Source organism: Hirundo rustica, chromosome 5, assembly GCF_015227805.2.
Source record: "Hirundo rustica isolate bHirRus1 chromosome 5, bHirRus1.pri.v3, whole genome shotgun sequence".
NCBI classification, from domain to species: Eukaryota; Metazoa; Chordata; class Aves; order Passeriformes; family Hirundinidae; genus Hirundo; species Hirundo rustica.
This window is the reverse complement of record NC_053454.1, coordinates 36588079-36605198: the sequence shown is the minus strand read 5'-3', so window position 1 is coordinate 36605198 and position 17120 is coordinate 36588079. Positions and strand designations below refer to the sequence as shown.

At 35.9% G+C, this 17120-nt stretch overlaps 2 protein-coding genes across 3 annotated transcripts in view; one reads left to right on the top strand and one right to left on the bottom strand.

Moving 5' to 3' along the window:
- Positions 1-685: 685 nt before the first annotated feature.
- Positions 686-2519, top strand: GIMD1 (GIMAP family P-loop NTPase domain containing 1). The gene is made up of 2 exons (XM_040065320.1): positions 686-1078; positions 2250-2519. Exons 1-2 carry the CDS (start codon positions 686-688, stop codon positions 2517-2519), a joined length of 663 nt encoding a protein of 220 aa, XP_039921254.1.
- Positions 2520-4443: 1924 nt separating this feature from the next.
- AIMP1 (aminoacyl tRNA synthetase complex interacting multifunctional protein 1) overlaps positions 4444-17120 on the bottom strand; it is a 31297-nt gene continuing 18620 nt past the window's right edge. Inside the window, exons 5-7 of one of the 2 annotated variants that reach the window (XM_040064387.2) lie at positions 14909-15123; positions 11499-11667; positions 4444-4692 (exon numbers count right to left, since the gene is read on the bottom strand). In XM_040064387.2, the coding sequence (XP_039920321.1) occupies positions 4526-4692; positions 11499-11667; positions 14909-15123 (551 nt within the window). In that variant the 3' untranslated portion in view covers positions 4444-4525. The remainder of the gene's footprint in view (positions 4693-11498; positions 11668-14908; positions 15124-17120) is intronic. The other variant, XM_040064388.2, reaches the window with a different exon arrangement.

Sequence of the window (17120 nt, the reverse complement as noted above, 5' to 3'; positions counted from 1 at the left end):
AATGATGCCAAGCCAACTCGCTCTATCCACCAGTCTATGCTTTTCTTTTCCATTTACTGTGCTAATAAGTTAGCTTGGTATGCATTTCCAAAATCTAATTTTAATGAGATTGGCTATTTCAGCTCTTCTCCTTTTTTTTTTTTTTTTTTTTTTTTTTTTTTTTTTTTTTTTTTTTTTTAAATGGAGATATTTACCTGCATCAGAAAGACTTTTCTGACTACTATCTATGTCAACGTCAGTGATAGCTGATGAAAGACATATTTTAAGCTGTTCTCTGCTGTGAAAAAGGGCTCCCTTAAAATCTACTTCTCCTTGACTATTCTTTTTCCTAAAACAAGTAAATATTTGCATCCTGAAACACTGTCACTTAATAACAGCAGTACCTATTTGTCACCATTCTCTTCTCCCTTCCCTAGTTTGCCTCCTTTTCCTAACCTGCTACTCTCCCAGAACGGCAACTGTGTTTTCCACGGTTGTTTCCCAACTCCTCCCTTCTCCGTTGTCTCTCCACAACTCTATTTCGCTTCTTCCTGTAACTCTTCTAATCTTTCAGGCAAGGAAAACCATTTATTATTGGAAATTCTTGCCTTTTTTTTTTTTTTTTTTCCCCACCCATGCCGAAGTTGTCTGAAGCACTTTATGTTATCTGTGCTCAGTGACAGGTTTGTGGATAAAAGCACAGACAATGGCAGACAGCAATGAGATGACCATCAACCTTGTTGTCCTTGGAAAGACTCAGACTGGCAAAAGCGCTGCTGGGAACAGCCTGTTGGGCAGCTCAGACTTTGAGAGCCGTCTCTCCCCCAGCTCCGTGACTACGCGCTGCAGCCTCGGACGCAGCGGCCGCATTTTGGGGCTCGTACGGAGAAATGGCTGCGAGTCAGCTCTCCGTGTTCGAGTACTGGACACTCCGAGCTTCCCTCACAGTGCTCTGAGCAAAGAGCAAGTGAGAGGCACGGTGAGAGCAGCCCTGGCTCAGCACTTCGGGGAGGAAGGCCTGCACTTGGCTCTCTTGGTCCTGAGGGCTGACCTGCCTCTGTGTCCAGATGAAAGCAATGACACAGTCCAGCTCGTCCAGGTAACCAAAAACTAAACAGAAGTCTCTGCCCTAATGGCAATTCTTTCATCTTCAGGTGACAATAGCTACAGAAGAGTTGACTGCAAAAGTGGGGCTGTTTTCAACAACAGCCTAATGAATTGCGAGTGGCAGATATTAATTTCAGAACAAAGATTGTAATTGATTTTGAGTCCTCAACGAATCAAAGCTCTATCCTCTTTCTGAAACTGGCAACTCAAGACTTCCTTGAGCAGCTTAAGGGAAAATTTTGTATGCATTTGATAAATTTCATCCCTAGTGTCTAAAACAGATTAATCATTATAAATACACCAGGTCTTTTTAACACCCCACTTACCTTGGAAGCACAGACGTTCTTTGAAGTAGTTTTATATACCATAGCATTTAGGTTACAGAGTCAAAATCGCTACAGTGTCCTTTATCACCAAAGCAGGCTTCTTGTCACATACAGGAGTTAGCAGGATTGCACCAAAGTTGTAATTTCACTTACACCTGTAAACTAAAGCCCAACCTCTCTTACTCCTATTAAAATTTTCTGTACTTACTGAAAGAAAGGTAGCTTGTCTTCTCCATTCTCCTCCATCAGATAAATCACAGAAATTGAACACAAACTCTGGCCCATTTGTAAGGTGTTGCATTTGATTTGTGTTTTACCTGAATTGCTGACAATAGTTCAGTTTTATGGATCACAACTGGAACTGAAGTTGGTGTTACATAGAAATTCATTATTTATTTTTTTCAACAAAAGGTGATTCGGTGTTTGTCAAAATTTTTTTTCAAAGAGCTGTAAACAGTATGGCACTATTGATCTGTGGTAACTACTGATTTCAAACTAATGCATGACATGGCTAAGCAAGCATTTTTCCTTATTTACGTGAACATTTTTTAACTGGAGACATTCTGTTAACATCTGCAGCCAGGGAACAGAGAACTGCTAGTACTGCATGATGACATATTTCCACTGGAACTGGATGTCAGTGTCTCGGAAAGGTGAAAAAAGACCCAGAAATTTCAGCAACTCGGATAGCATGAACTGGATTACTGCCAGGAAAAAAAAAAAAAAAAAACCAAAAAAACTATACATGTAACTGGTCTGTTAATGTACTAAGTATATGAAATAAGAGTGGGGAAAAGAAGTAAGAGACAACTAGTTAAGATTTGCTTTTCATTACAGGAACTTCTGGGTCCCACATGGAAGGATTTTACTGCAGTTCTATTTACTCATGCAGACAAGGCAGAAGAGGCTGGATACAGTGAGGAAACATACTTGCACAATGCCTCAAGTACCCTGTTGTCACTTCTGAACTCAGTACAGCAGAAATACATTTTCCTAGACAACCACAACAGCGTAATTAAAGAGGAAAGAAATATTGTCTTAAGAAAGCTCTTGAATTTTATACGAAAAAATAATTATCAAGTACTACTTAAACACATCAAGGAGTGAAATTAGCTTCAAGGTGCTCACTTGTCTATTTTCTACAGTAGGTAACATCTTAGAAACAAGAGAAAAAGCCATCAACTGGAAAACTCCACATCCATACCAAACACCACTGAACACACAATCAGACCTCTTTAGATTATCAAACTACTTGCCTTCCACAGAGTATCTCACACTACTGCATTCAGAATCCTAGGTTCAATGACAAAATCAGAACAAGCTAGTGCTCCAAAATTAAGCTCCTAATATGTGTGGTTACAAATGAGATTTTGCACTACACCAGACTGTATATTTTCCAGTCCACACAGAATATGGATCCGGAAGAATAAAATTTAAAATCTAAAATTAAAAAAAAAAAAAAAAAAAAAAAAAAAAAAAAAAAAAAAAAAAAAAAAAAAAAAAGCATGAGTTCAGACTCAGGGGGCCTCTTTGCTCATTTCTTAAGCTTTCAGAAGTTCCTCTGAACTTCCATTTCTAAAAACAGCTCTCTGGTACTAGAAGCTAAGATTTATCTACTGTAAAAGTATTTCCCTCCCATGATTCAAGACCAGTTATAACTGAGTTCTTGAATTACAAGGATTTTACTTAATAAGACACGATTGCGTATACAGTTTACAAGGCAGATAAAATGGCTTCCACGTGCTTAGTGCTATTCAGTACATTTAAAAGAACTAATTACTATTGCTTATTGCCAGATGCATGAAAAAAGTTTACAGGCATAAAAAAACCTAATTCAAAAAGAAAATCTGTTCATCTCCTCTTTATGCATGTTCCTTTTGATTTTATATCATTGTCATTTTGTTTACTCTCTGCTTACTGGATGAAGTTCAAAGCCTGCAAAATTTAGAAAGATTCAAGTTTGTTTTTAATTTCACTAGTTAAAATAATATTTACTGTTTCAATGGTTACATAGCAACAATTTAATATTATATGCAAAATATCTGAAGTATCTCTAAATAGCTACTTTAAAGGCTTATTGTAAAATGATCCAAAATATTGATTTTCATATTACTCTAAGGAAGGAATTTAAAGAATTAATTTGAGGCTAATAGCCTAGCAACATGACTATTTGTATATAACTATTAAATAATTCTAACTGTAAAAACTGAAGAAGTTATTTCTGTTAAAGCCAAAGCACTTTTTGTATAAAACGACATTAAAACAAAACCAAAAAATCAATTAATTTTATACCTGTTTGAGCACTGGAAAAGATTTTTTTTTGTTTGGTTGCTTTTTTGGGTACTCTTGGGGTTGGTTTTTTGGGGTTTGAAGGCTTTTTTTTCATGTTTGATTAGTTCCAGGAATCTGTTATTAATTATTTCTTAGTCCTACCTATTGTTTTGGAAAGATACACCAAGGTGGACTAGATAATGAACTACTTTAGCAAAGTGGCAGCTTTGATCTTAATGAAATTATAATGGCTTAGTTGTGGGGACATGAAAGTGCATCCATTTGTACATCCTGGGACATAAACCACCGTAGTTTAATCTTCCAGTTACAACCGATTGCAGACTACAGAGAGAACGCAGGCAAGAACAAAGGTGCAGAGGCTTATAATACGTTTGAAAACTGCTTGGAAGAAGAGGAGAAAAACTATTAAAAAGTAACTAAAAGAATAAAGACAATTGCGGTCTTCACTAACCAACTGCTAGTCCTGCAATTAGCGCACAAGGAACACAGCAGAGTATTCTCCTCATTTCCTTTAGCTCTTGCTAAATAGAAGCTCTATACCTTCAAGCTGTCCAGAAAATTTACTTGCCTGCCTGTGGTCCCACCACAAACAAGCCTTAGCAATTAAGTTATGAGCACCGAGCGGTTAATAACTGCTGACAACACACAACCTCAAGGACAGTAAGCCTAGTGAATCAGTGAAATGCCAAAATGCTGGAGATGAAACATATTCTGGAAAAGAAGTCGAACAAAACAGGTCTTAACCATGCATTTCATGTTTTTTATTGTGTTTGCATCACTTTCCATTGCAACATCTGTAAAAGTTTCTAATAACCATTTATTTATTTAATTCCGCTGTTTGCCATGGTCTCTGCCCTGCACACTCCTTTCCCTTTCACTTCAAATGGAACTCCTTTGTATGTAGCAACACACTGGTCATTGGTGTGAAGATCAGGTTGGATTTGCTCCCAAATCTTCTTCTTCGGGTTAAGTTCCTTCTCAGGATCTCCTGTTTCAAAACAAAGAATAACCTCATAGCACACAACTCAAGGGCCAAGAGCTCTATGTATTTACACACCTATGACTGCCCACAGAGCATCACTGCACACACTCTGAAGGGAGAAAGCCCCAGCATTCCTTCTGATTCTCAAACTGAAAACTTTGATTGCAATTAGGAATTGTCTAGGAAATATCTCCAGAACCTCTCTGAAAATGAGGATCTTTCAAGGTTGTATCAGACAACAAGCACTGCCAAAAGAAAGAAATTGCTGTTGAGTTTATACTACAGACCAAAATAATTCCCAAGAATTAAGTACATACAGACCACAGAAGTACACTGCTCATCAGGACAGGTTTATCAGCATCTTAAGTTTAGAAATTAATGATGTTTTTATAAGCAATTAAGTGCATTTAGCAGATGCTGTTACAGTTGAGGAATACTGAACTTGGAGAAGAATAGTTCAGAGGTAGAATACTAGTACATAATTTTAGCCCCAAGTTTTAACACTGTTCTGCTACGCTTTGTATTGTTTGATGACAAGCTCTAGTGCCCAAAACAACAGAAGCAGTAGAGATTAGCTAGAGTTTCAGCAATTACAGCCTCAGTCTCGATAAGTCTCAGTTTCCTGTTTCTATTCATACGTCATAAGACACCTACACCCTAGAGGTATTGACAGTAACTAACTACATTAGCAAATCTGATTATTTAAGGATCTCTAATGAACACAAAATGCAGGCTTTTTCTACTAATGTTTTGAAGTATTGTCAACAAATTAGATAGCATAGTGAAGGATATTTTTCCTAGTTTTAAATAAGCATGAAATGCAAAGTACAGACAAAAAACAAGCTAAATAATCTTGCTGCAAAGATTAACTGCTGACATAATCTAGGTAAAACAAGACAGCCAATTCACTGTACTTTTATTTTCGGTTCAAAGGTAAAGTAAGTTTAATCGCTTAATTCTAATACAACACAGATTCTATTAAAAATTTAATTAAAATAATTTAATCATAAGATTGTTGGGTGCTTTTGACTTCTTGTGTGCCATACAGGGAAGACAAATGAAAAACCCCACAAGAATTGCACCTTTAAATGCTCAAAGAAACCTCATGCTATTTCATTATTGTTATACTGTATGTTTTTACTTGCTTGTAGAGCCATATTTGCAGCATTCTGCCAAAACTATCAAAATCAAAAGTTCCAGAACAAGCAAGAATCAAACCCCAAAACCTAGGAATCATATCTTCCCTGAGATCCTCTCACACGAAGAGGTCTCCAAGTGAGCAGAACACCAAGTACTCCCATGCTGCACTACAAAGTGTTCCCAAAGGTTAAGAAAAACTGTAAGAGTACAGGGACTTTAACATACTTCTTTCTGGTAGCTGGTTGAAATTCATCACTACTTGCTAAGTCCTGACAAAGAAGTGGTTAAATCAACTACTGTCATTTCAGCCTGCCTTATGCCTTATTGGTATTCTCCTTTAAATGTTTTCAATAGTTAAGTCTACTCACATTCTCAGTGCCGGCAAACCTGGGTTATTTCTGTCTGTAGATGAGTCTAATACTGCAGATTCTACACACGCAAGAGAAGCAGCCTAGGCTAGATTCCTCTGTGAAGTAAGCTAGCCTTACCAGAGCAGTATTTAACAATGCAGTCAATTTATTTTACAACCAGAGTGCATTTAGTATTTCAAAGAAAAATCAGTCATAACATTCATAATTATCTTTATAATTAATATATATTTTATTTATATATATATATTTATAATAATATTTATAATATATATAATTATATATAATATATATAATATATAATATATATATAATATATATATAATATATATATAATAATATATTTATAATATTTATAATTAATATTAAACAGAGGAAAAAAATTAAATCATTTAATTACTTAAATAATTACACTATTAAATAAAAAATATTAAATGCTTATAGATAACTGTGCATTTTCACAAAAATAAATTAGCTTAATGCTCAGGTTCATGAACAAAGACAAACTTGGATTTAGACCACAGCGAATGCATACAAACTAATAAAATCATTGAACAGAATGTTAAGTGGTCCATTGTACATTTTCCTTTCCCTCCTCAAATAGAAAAAGCACAAATATTTGACTCCTGACTTTTATTATAAAAAACACGCTTTGGATGTTAATAAGTTTCTTTGGAATCCTGCGTGAAGCTCCCTTGGGATCTGTGGTGAGCTCATATTAGATTAACATAGGCACCAATTTTAAATACTAGCAGAGCTTTAGGCTGTGCATTTTCCTATGCCTTCTCCTCACTGCATTCCTTGTTCCCAGAAAATATTCTTTAGAAGAGTTTCTATAAATAAAATAAATTGAAGCTTTTAATGGTTTAATCAGCTTTCCACTCTCTTTACCAAAAATGGGCCAAATAAGAGGTCCCAAATTTGTTACACGTCATTCCATCTTGCAGCTTTAATATTACAAAAGTTTCACAATAAGCAAGAAACCTCTCGGCTTTATAACAGCTCAACAACTACTGAAGGAATATATCTCAGCACAGCAAGGGGCAAAAGGACAGTGATGTGTGACTTGACTTAATGCCACTTACCCCACAATGGATTGTAACAATGCAGCTGAAGGAAAACATCCATACACTCAAGCTTGGATTAAAGAAATCTGCTAACTACAGGCTAACCACTGCACTCCAGCTTTTTCACTTTTTATTCTTCTAAAGAGATAGTAATTTACTAAATCGCCAGTGATTCTTAGACCTGAATGATAGTTTAATCATAAAATTTAAGTAACAGATTTTTGGTCCCTGTGGCATCAAAGCATCTGCTATCAGAAAAGAGATTTCACAGTTAGGTATAAATCCTAGTACTATTGCTATCTTAAGGCAATTACTGTGTAGGAGGTTATAGAATTTACACATTCATGATAGAACAATTCTTCTACAGTTTAAAAACCTGACCTTTTCCAGTGAAGATGAATAAAATATTGATAAAGTATTTAATGCAGAAAAGGCTCAAGAGACCTCAAAGATCCATGCACTGGAGTACAATATAGTGTTAAAAATTCCACTGAGGGCAAAGACATCAAATAAATAAACAGAACAGTACTCCAGGCAACAGCATTCCTTATTAAATCACTCCTCTATAACACTCAGGATGGTTCTAGGTAAACACTCCAGTTGCTACAGAAAAAAATTTAATTGGTTTGAGACAAGATACCTTTTGCTTACTTTGACTAAAATGGCCAAAGAAAATGAGTCTGTATCTCATGAATATTTTGTATAATGGAGAGAGTAGACTTAAAAATAGCTCAATTCCAAGCTGCTTGATAGACAGCTGTGTGCATTTTAGAATTGCTTTATTGTTGCTGGTGGTGCTTCTGTTGCTTCACAGACTTTCATACTTCGAACTTAAATAAGACCCAGCTGTCCTTTCTATTTTAACTTCAAGGACTCCCACTGAATCTTTATGCTTTACAATTACTTTTTGAAACAAAAAATTGATCACAATATAAATGGTTGCAATTAAGCAGTGAAATAAAATGACATCTGACACAACAAGGCATCTATCCTCCTGGTAACAGCATCAGAAAAGTGCCAGATGGTCTTTGAGGAGAAAACAGCAGCTAAGAAATGGAAGGTTTTAATACAAAAAAGGTGAGTAGAAGCTAGATGTTCAACCCCATTAAAATCTGTGAAACAGTTTCCCAGTGAGTTTCCCCATCTCCAAGTGAGTTTCCCCCTTAGTTTACAACAGCAACACTGAAAAGACAAGTACCCAACAAATAAATTTGCAGAAGCAGATGTCACCATGATTTTGTAGGTCTCCATCTACCAATGCTTTTTTTAATATCTTCCTACTCAAGATAGTAAAATTACAAGTCTGAGAATTCTTCGAAATAAGTTTTATGTAAGAAGAAGATAGATCACTCCATTTAGTACTATTAAGCATTAGGTAAATTTTCCAAGTCAATGATTAACTTAAATCTCATACCTACAAAATTTTCCAAGCAGCTCTTCATGAAGCATTAGAAAACAGTGCCACATTTCAGACTACAATCTATAGCCCTGGATATATGCAACAAAAGGGGTTGTAAAAACCTTCATTTGGCACTTACCAGAGCCCCACATCTTTGGCTCTCCACCACAAGGAAACTGATATAATCCACACAAAATCCTGTCTCACTGGCTACAAGGCATAACTTCAGAACTAGAACACCACCTGTACCCTATCCTATATCTTTTAAGGATCAAAAAGTCAACACGGTGCCTGCATACCATAACACCTGGGAATAATTTTAGAACAAATATTTCTGTAACTGATTTGCTCTAGGAAAAGTTTTCTGCCACTGTAAAAAAGCCAAACAACTGGAGTCAAACAGTTCAATTATTTTGACAGAACTCACTTCGTTAGTCATGTGCAAGAACAGATATGGTGGTGAACAGAAAATAGCGCTACCACCAGCTCTCACATTTTCAAATGCCAGGTATATGAAGCTACTTGAGATCTAAGGTTGGAGGAAGGGTGGATCGCAGACAAAAGTAAACAAAAAAAGACACTCAACCTGAGCACAGGGCATTTTTGAGGGGTGAACTTGTACATTGTTTTCTAGGGCTTATGCACTAGAAGTGTTTCTTCTACAACTTGATGCTCTCTTGCACATTCATTTCCACAGCAACAGAAAGCAGTATGAGTGTATTTGTTACCTGTGATTCTCACAGGTAACAAAGGTCCAACATTTAATCCATCTTTACTCACTATAGGTGATAATGACTAGAAGCCATGAGTGAGTATTCCTACAATTTAGTCAATGCAATTACTGAAGCATTTAAGATTTCAGTATAGCTAACTAATTCTGCATCTCAACTAGCAAGCTTGGAATATTTTTAAGATAGGAAACTGAAACTGAAGGAAAAAAAAATGCTGACTGATTTAGTTTTAAAACACAGTATTATTTTAAAGTATTTTCAACTGGAGCATTAAATCACAGCAAGCTGAGCTGTTTTTCTGTTTCACAAAGCACCTAGATAAAGTATTGTTTCCTTTATCATATTCTAAGCAAAATACATATTTTTTTAAAGCATCACAATTTCAGTCTCGAGAAGTATAAAAACATACATATACATATATATGTATTTCTGAAAGTTATTTCATGCAAATATGTTTAAGCATAGAGCTTGCCAAGAGGTTCATAAATCAAAACTCTGCTGTACAGCTAGAAATTGTCGGAAGTGCAATAGCTTAAAAAGGCTGATGTGGCTGTAGGCAGAAAATACAAGTTACAGCATTTTCTCACATGTGAAAGCCAACTTTTGAACAATAAATTCATCCTGAAGATGAACACTTCACTGATAAATGCACACACATACACTTTCACCCAGTATGGGAAATACTGGGAGTTGGACCATGTTTTCTCAAGTTAAAGTGGTGGAGTGATCCTGACCAGAAGTGCACTGCTCACCAAGACCTCTGTGATCCACTTAACAGCTGACCCGAGTAGATCTGGGCTTGGGCTGTGCTGCACACATTCCTCAATTCCTAGAGTGCAGGATAAACCTAGGCAGCTGACTGGAAGAGAGGAGTCGACAGGCAGTTCCCATATGGCACCAGCAGCAGCGTGTCCTCACCTTTATGGAACAGGGCAGCACCAAGATCTCACACAAATGTCCTTTATGACTGACAGCCACAATGGGTAAAAAAATAGAGCAATAACTCAAACAATGGAAAGGGAAGAAACTCTCCCTATGTGCAGGGAGTGCACAGCATGCTGCAGGTGCATTACAATCATTTGTGCCACATAAGATTATCCTAGTCTCTCTTTTCAGACTCAGCTCCAATAAACAGCATTTTAAATGGCAGTTTGGAATATGAGTGCCTTTTTTACTGAGATCATAATGAACCAGCACTTCCTGATGAAAACACTCATAACCATTATAAAAATAACAAAAAAACAGTGCTAACCAATACAGCAACAGAAGGAGCTGATCTGACTGCATCCCTTCCAGACTGAGAATAATGAGCTTGTAGGAGGGAAGCATTCATCAGCACGATAAATATATGATGCTTTGAGTTCCCAATATGAAGTCAAATATTAATCATTTTCATAGAGGTGGAAGAAATGGAAAAATAGATGAAAAATCATCTTTTGATAAAGTTTAAATTTGGTAGGATTCTCATTTATATTCTGAAAAAAAGATGGATTTACTGATTTAATTGAGAAAAAGTCCAATGTGTCTTTCTGGAAACCTAAAAAGACATTTTATTCTCAAACAAACAAAAAACCCCTGGTGTTTTGAATATTAAGGGCTCCTCTCATGAATATGAGACTTACAATCCCTTCTAACCCCTCCATACCTTCTTCCTCAAAAAAAAAAAAAAAAAAAAAAAAAAATTTCTACCCAAAGTTCCAACACTTTCATTACAGAGAGGAGCTGGAATTAGGAATTTAATACTTCATCACTTACACTGAGACACTGTGAAAGATGCTTTGCATTTGCATGTTGTAATTTGCCAAATACAAATATGTTTATTCATATATTTCAAAACTGAAATACTTACTAAGACTTAAAGGAATGGGGTATTTTACATTGAAGTTTTATACAACTTTATGATGTTAAATTTTTTTTGACAGATTATAAAGTATTTTCAATCCTTTATTTACATAATATTAACATGGTAATAAAAACCCCAATAGAATTAATTCAGAAAATTTCAACAAAAAACCCAACCAGGCCTAATAAAAGCTGGTTTATGTGCTTCAGCAGTGAAGTTACCTTGGCATACCTGTTTCTATCATTTTCCTGAATACCTACTTACCAGGAAAACCTTCAAAAGTGATTCTGTCCCCAGGTACTGCTCCAGGTGGGGGAGCCAGAATTTCCACCTTTTCTGGGGAGCTGGCACACATCACCATTGCTTGAGATACTACTCCTCTCATCTTTGCAGGCTTCAAGTTACAGAGTAGTATTGCCATCCGATTCTGCATCTTGGGGGAGTAAAACAGAAGGATGTGAGTACTTAAAATGCCATGTGGTTTTTGGGGACTGCCATTATTTTATTACAATGAAAGAATTATAGTGATGAGATCTTACCCTGACAAGTGAAGCTTAAGAGAAGCACGTAGCAACAGATTCACAATTTTAATGCCTGGACACCAGTAACGTAACAGTTAAGACCCTTAAGAGCTGGCCAGTGAATAAGGGATTAAATGTTGAAATGTGATGTATTTGTCATGGAAACATAAAATACACAATTTAGAAAATTAAAAACTAGGCGAGGCATTTCACTTGCATTCCACCTTTATTCATAAAGGCCATCAGTTCATTTTCAATATAGCACTATTAACCAAACAATTTCTATTTAATTATGATCATAATTTAATGATGATAATACTAAAAAGAAAAACAAAACTAGACTACAAATTAGGCCCATAGATAACATTTCAAACTGTATCCTAGAAGCATAGAGGTCTTTTACATAATGAGCTCACTTGAATCTTAAATTTAATCTTAGTTAACCCAAATGCCTTGAGGTTTTCTTAACCACTGAAAATAGCTGTATATACTCTACACTGAATTTGTTAGCACAAACCTGTAAAACTACATTTCTCCATTCGTTGTTTTATTTTAATAATTACAGTAGTAAACCAGAGAAAATATTCTTTGTTCAGAAAAACTACCACACTGTAGACTCTAAAACAAACCACACTTTCAAACTGAATAAAAATGAAACCCTGAACATTCTTAAGAGACAAAGTAAGGATATTTTAATTTCCATGCTACTAGTGCACATTCTATGTAAGTATTTAACATTTCCAGATTTTATTTTCTGTGCACCAAAGTACAAACTTTGAACAAAACCTGCATGATTAATATTAATAAAACTCATATGATCAACTACTTAAACACTGCATATTTTCCAAGGAGAACACCTTAAAAAGCAAAAATATAAATAGCCAAAATTAAGCAGTAGATAAGAAAAAGTTATCTTGCATAAGTCTCAAGCCAATCTATTGACTGAAAAATTCTCAAGTTACCGCTATGGAAATAAGTAGCACAAAACACAAAAAATGGTTGTAACATGTCAGTTACTAAAATGCAAATTGTAGCATTATTAACACTGAATAACAATTAATGAAGGAATGCTAATTACTGGGTGGACATCCCAATAATCTAGAAAGAAAAGATTTCAAGGCATCTAAGTGGAAGAAAAGGTTTCTGCTACAAAAATCAGAGTATATACTTTGTAACAGATTGAACTGTAATGTATCCTCTTACAGAATGGTTGTAGAATAGCATTTCTGGAGGATGATGGTGGCCTTTTGTCTTCTTGTTAAATTTAAGATACATTCCCTGCATTCCTGTTTCTCACTTCTGATCACTGACATGAGGTTCTCTCAGGTTAAAGAGGAGGAGGTACAAAAAGCGACACTGGAGAATTGCCTGAATTTCAAGAACAATTGCCTGAAACAGTAAATAAGCCAAATGGAGTGGTAGAAAAGCTGTCAATTCCTTCTGACATTTCAGAAATTTCCCCAATTGTCCCCAGCTGCCAAGAGTTCAGCAATGGTGTGGTCCACCTCAGGCCAAGATCCTTCCATATCCCTATTACTTGTGACACAACTGCTCATGACAATAGAGGTCCCAACTTCTGATGTTGCTTCACCACTATGTGAAAAAACCACAGCATTTCATATCTAAAGTGGGCATGCCAGAAGTTTTCACACCCATAAATAACTTGCACTGCATACTGAAATGTTAGTGAAGATACATACTGTGCTTCCTAACCAAAACTAAAATCAGATGATACAAATACTACAGCCTCAAACACTGCTAAATTACCACATCAAACACCAAAATCATGAACAGCTGAATTTTTTGTGAAGAAATTTATGGCTACGCTCCTTGATCTGATGTATATATTTTTATTTCAATATATGGCAGTAGACACATGCCAGGCCTTCACATTTTTGAACACTTCAAAACACACAAAAAGATGGAAGCTTGCCCCTAAGAATTTACTGTCTTAACAGAGACTTGCCAAAACCGAAAACAGACACGCAAACAAAAATGTTCTCAAAGAACATGCAAGGATGATTCCTAATTCTCTGTTAACGAGTACTTCAAATTATTTTTCCACTCAGAAAGAAGGTTAAAGAGAAAAGACTCCTGCTGCCATTTCATTCTATCCACTTCATGTGTGTAAGTCTATTTAGAATGGCTTCTAAGATGTTTTCTTTTACATGCTTTCTTGAAAGCAGACTGCTAAAAGCAAGCAAGTTGAGATTTTGCCCAGTGCAAATCCAGTAGGTGGACAACACTGGGTGATCAGTGCAGAATAGTTACTGTGCTCAGCTGGGTTTTTGGTTCAGTAACTTTCTGTAGCATCAAAACAACAATCACAATTTTAATTGTTTCCCATGCTTGCAGTCTTACCGCAGGGATCGTGTGAAAATAAAGATTGAAAAGACATTTAAGAAAGTGGAGCTTTTTCCATACTAAGATCTATTCTTTCATGATCCATTTTGCTCTGCTCTTTTAAATGCCAAGCTTGCATTTGAATTAAGGAGCAGCCTTCAGTCAATTCCTCTCACCCTCTAGAAGAGATGTGAAAGGAAAACTAAATCTTGAAGTCTTAGGTTGTTCAAAGGCACCCATAAACCATCTGTGCCAAATACCAAAGTGTATCAGCTAAAAAAAAAAAAAAAAAAAGCATAGATGCAGATTCCATTTTGCCCAAGGAAGTAAAAATATGCACTTTGTATTCCACAGTTGCTTAAGCAATTCATTGCCAGCTAACTTGAATTTACATGCTCTCTGCTTTACTTCATGCCAAATATTTCAACAGGTTATAAAAGAGAATTGGAAGGCAAAGGTTTCAAAAGTTTGGATCATACCAAAAAAGTTACTATGATTTCTGTACTACATAGTAGGAAACCTAAAGGAAGAGCAACATCTGTTTAGTTTAGGAGTCCAGTGTGTACCGACGGCAGAGGAATTGGAATAAGACCCCAGGATAGAAGCATTGCAATCAGAAACTGATTTGGGGTAAGGGTACTTCTCTGGTTTCTGGCCAATGTTGTTAAGCATTACTTCCATCTGCATTTTATTTTTGTTTTCATGACTGTACAAATCTTTTAGCAGAATAAAAACATATCCTATAAACAGATGAATTCCTTAAGATACTTTAGGAAAGGAAAAGCTATCTGTAAATAATTTTGTCAATACCTTATCCAGAGGAACATGTTTCACTAAACCGCTGACAACAGTCCTTGGGCTTGCTTCACCAACATCCACTTGCTCAACATACAGAGTGTCTGCATCTGGATGCTTTTCAGCAGTAATAATGCAGCCAACACGAAGATCCAGACGAGAAACATCTACAGGCTTTGCATCGCTACTTCCAGCAGCTGGCTGCTGCTTCTTCTCCTTCTTTTCACCTACTAGAGAACATTTTGTTCATGAAATAAACATTTAAAAAAGCACAACTAATGTATATGACTACTGCAAGGGAAAAGCAAGCTACAGTCTCAGAAATAAGCATAAATTCTGTGCAAAACACAAAAGAAGAGTAAAGAGTTAGCACCTCTGATACCAGTTTCCAGTGGTGAATCATCATACACACTTCAATTTATATTCTTATCTCAACTGATTACCACCTCCTGTTCGTAAAGTCAGCCTGAATTTAAGTGCAGCTAATGCGTAAGTGACACACATACACTGACAAAGGCCACATCAATAAGCCTGATCATCCCATTTCAATAATTAGCAATTGCCAGTAAGCCTTGCCACGGTGTTTAACCAGCAAAAGGAAACTAGGGGATCACAGTCCATCAGGTTATGAGTGCTCATCAGCACTGTACAGAGCCAGGAGCTGCAAAGTTACCCGAACTGCACTGTCACAGCGGCAATGCAACCCTTCAAGATGACCTCAGCCAACATTCTGCATTTCTCAAACAGAACAGTGCATGAAAATGCTAATGGCTTATGAGACACCCTGGTGTGGTGTCTTTATCTGAAGATCATCACACATACTGTATAGTATAAAAAACAGTGAAGCAACACTCTCCATACTCAGATGCTTATTTAAACATAGAACCATAAAATATGCAATATTCCTTTCAAGATGAGCAAGTCACATCCAGTTTGCAGATAAGACTGTGCTGTTCAGTAGACATTCAAGACTTGTTTAACAGCTATAATCTCTGGGAGATTAAAAAAGTCTAAGTTGTGCTTACTTCAAATAAGCATATTCTGTTATTCTTTCATCTCAGATAACTTACATATTAATGTAAACTAAACTCCCTTCTTAAGGGAGCAACAAAGGAAAAATAGACACAACATGCAATTTGATTTCATTCATTGTTCCAGTACTGGCATGAAATTAAATGATACATTCAATAATAAAAAGGTATTTTTTTTAATATAAACAACAGCTCTTCAAAAGTATTTGTTCATTTATGATAAAAGAAAAGCTCTAGTGATTATAATTGGGGTTTTTAAATGTAATCGACAATTTGATTTATAAAATAAGTCGTATATACAATAATAGTAAGAGAAACTGGAAAAAAAACACCAAGCAAAATAGCTAACATATAATATATTAAGATCATTTGAAAGACCTGCTAAGTTTATCCTTGGTATAATTCCACACTGTTCTCCATGACATTCCTCTACAAGAGGTGAAGTCCTTCCTCAAAAGAGAACACACCAAATGTGTACATGGTGTGTATATATACAGATACATACAAAATCTTCATTTCAATGCCACAGGCTAAGGAGAAAAATGCACTCCTCTGGCCAGTGTCAGTCAGTCCAGAATCAATAACCAGAAAAATCACAAAATAAGGTTTGCAAGAAGTAGAACAAATAATATGAGAATAACCAGAGAGGAAAGAGATGACATAGGTGACAGAAAGCAAAGGGATTTAAGACAGTCCATCATTTCATCAACTTCTAGACTTAAAAACAAATTTTACATATTGGTTATGTCAACTGTTAAATGTAATACTTTCAACTGTTGCTGAACTCCACAGAAATAGCCTGTGCAGGGCTACTATTTAATGTTTGTGCTATAATTCTAGCACTGCTTTCCATATGAGCTGAGTAGGTCAGAGCATGGTGCTAATAACACCAAATCTGTGGGTTCAATCCCAGTATGGGCCATTCTCTTAAGAGATGGACTTCACAATCCTTATGGGTCCCTTTCAACTCAGAATATTCTGTGATCTGTGTTTGTCTGACTGAATTTAAGCTACCTGTATTGTACTTCCCCACATCATATATAGAAAATTTTATTTTTCCTTACTAACTGAATACTTGCTCTGTAGCCACTGAATACTTGAGGGAAAAAATTAATTGCTTGATATAACATGTGGCCGCTGCTTTTGTATTTAGAGCTCTGTAGAATATTAATGTGTCAAAGGCTGAAATACATCAA

Bases quoted from the DNA above. Each gene is read 5' to 3' on its own strand.
- GIMD1 (XM_040065320.1), top strand. From the start codon at position 686: ATGGCAGACAGCAATGAGATGACCATCAACCTTGTTGTCCTTGGAAAG. The intron at 1,079-2,249 runs GTAACCAAAAAC...TTTTCATTACAG, and splicing joins ACACAGTCCAGCTCGTCCAG to GAACTTCTGGGTCCCACATG.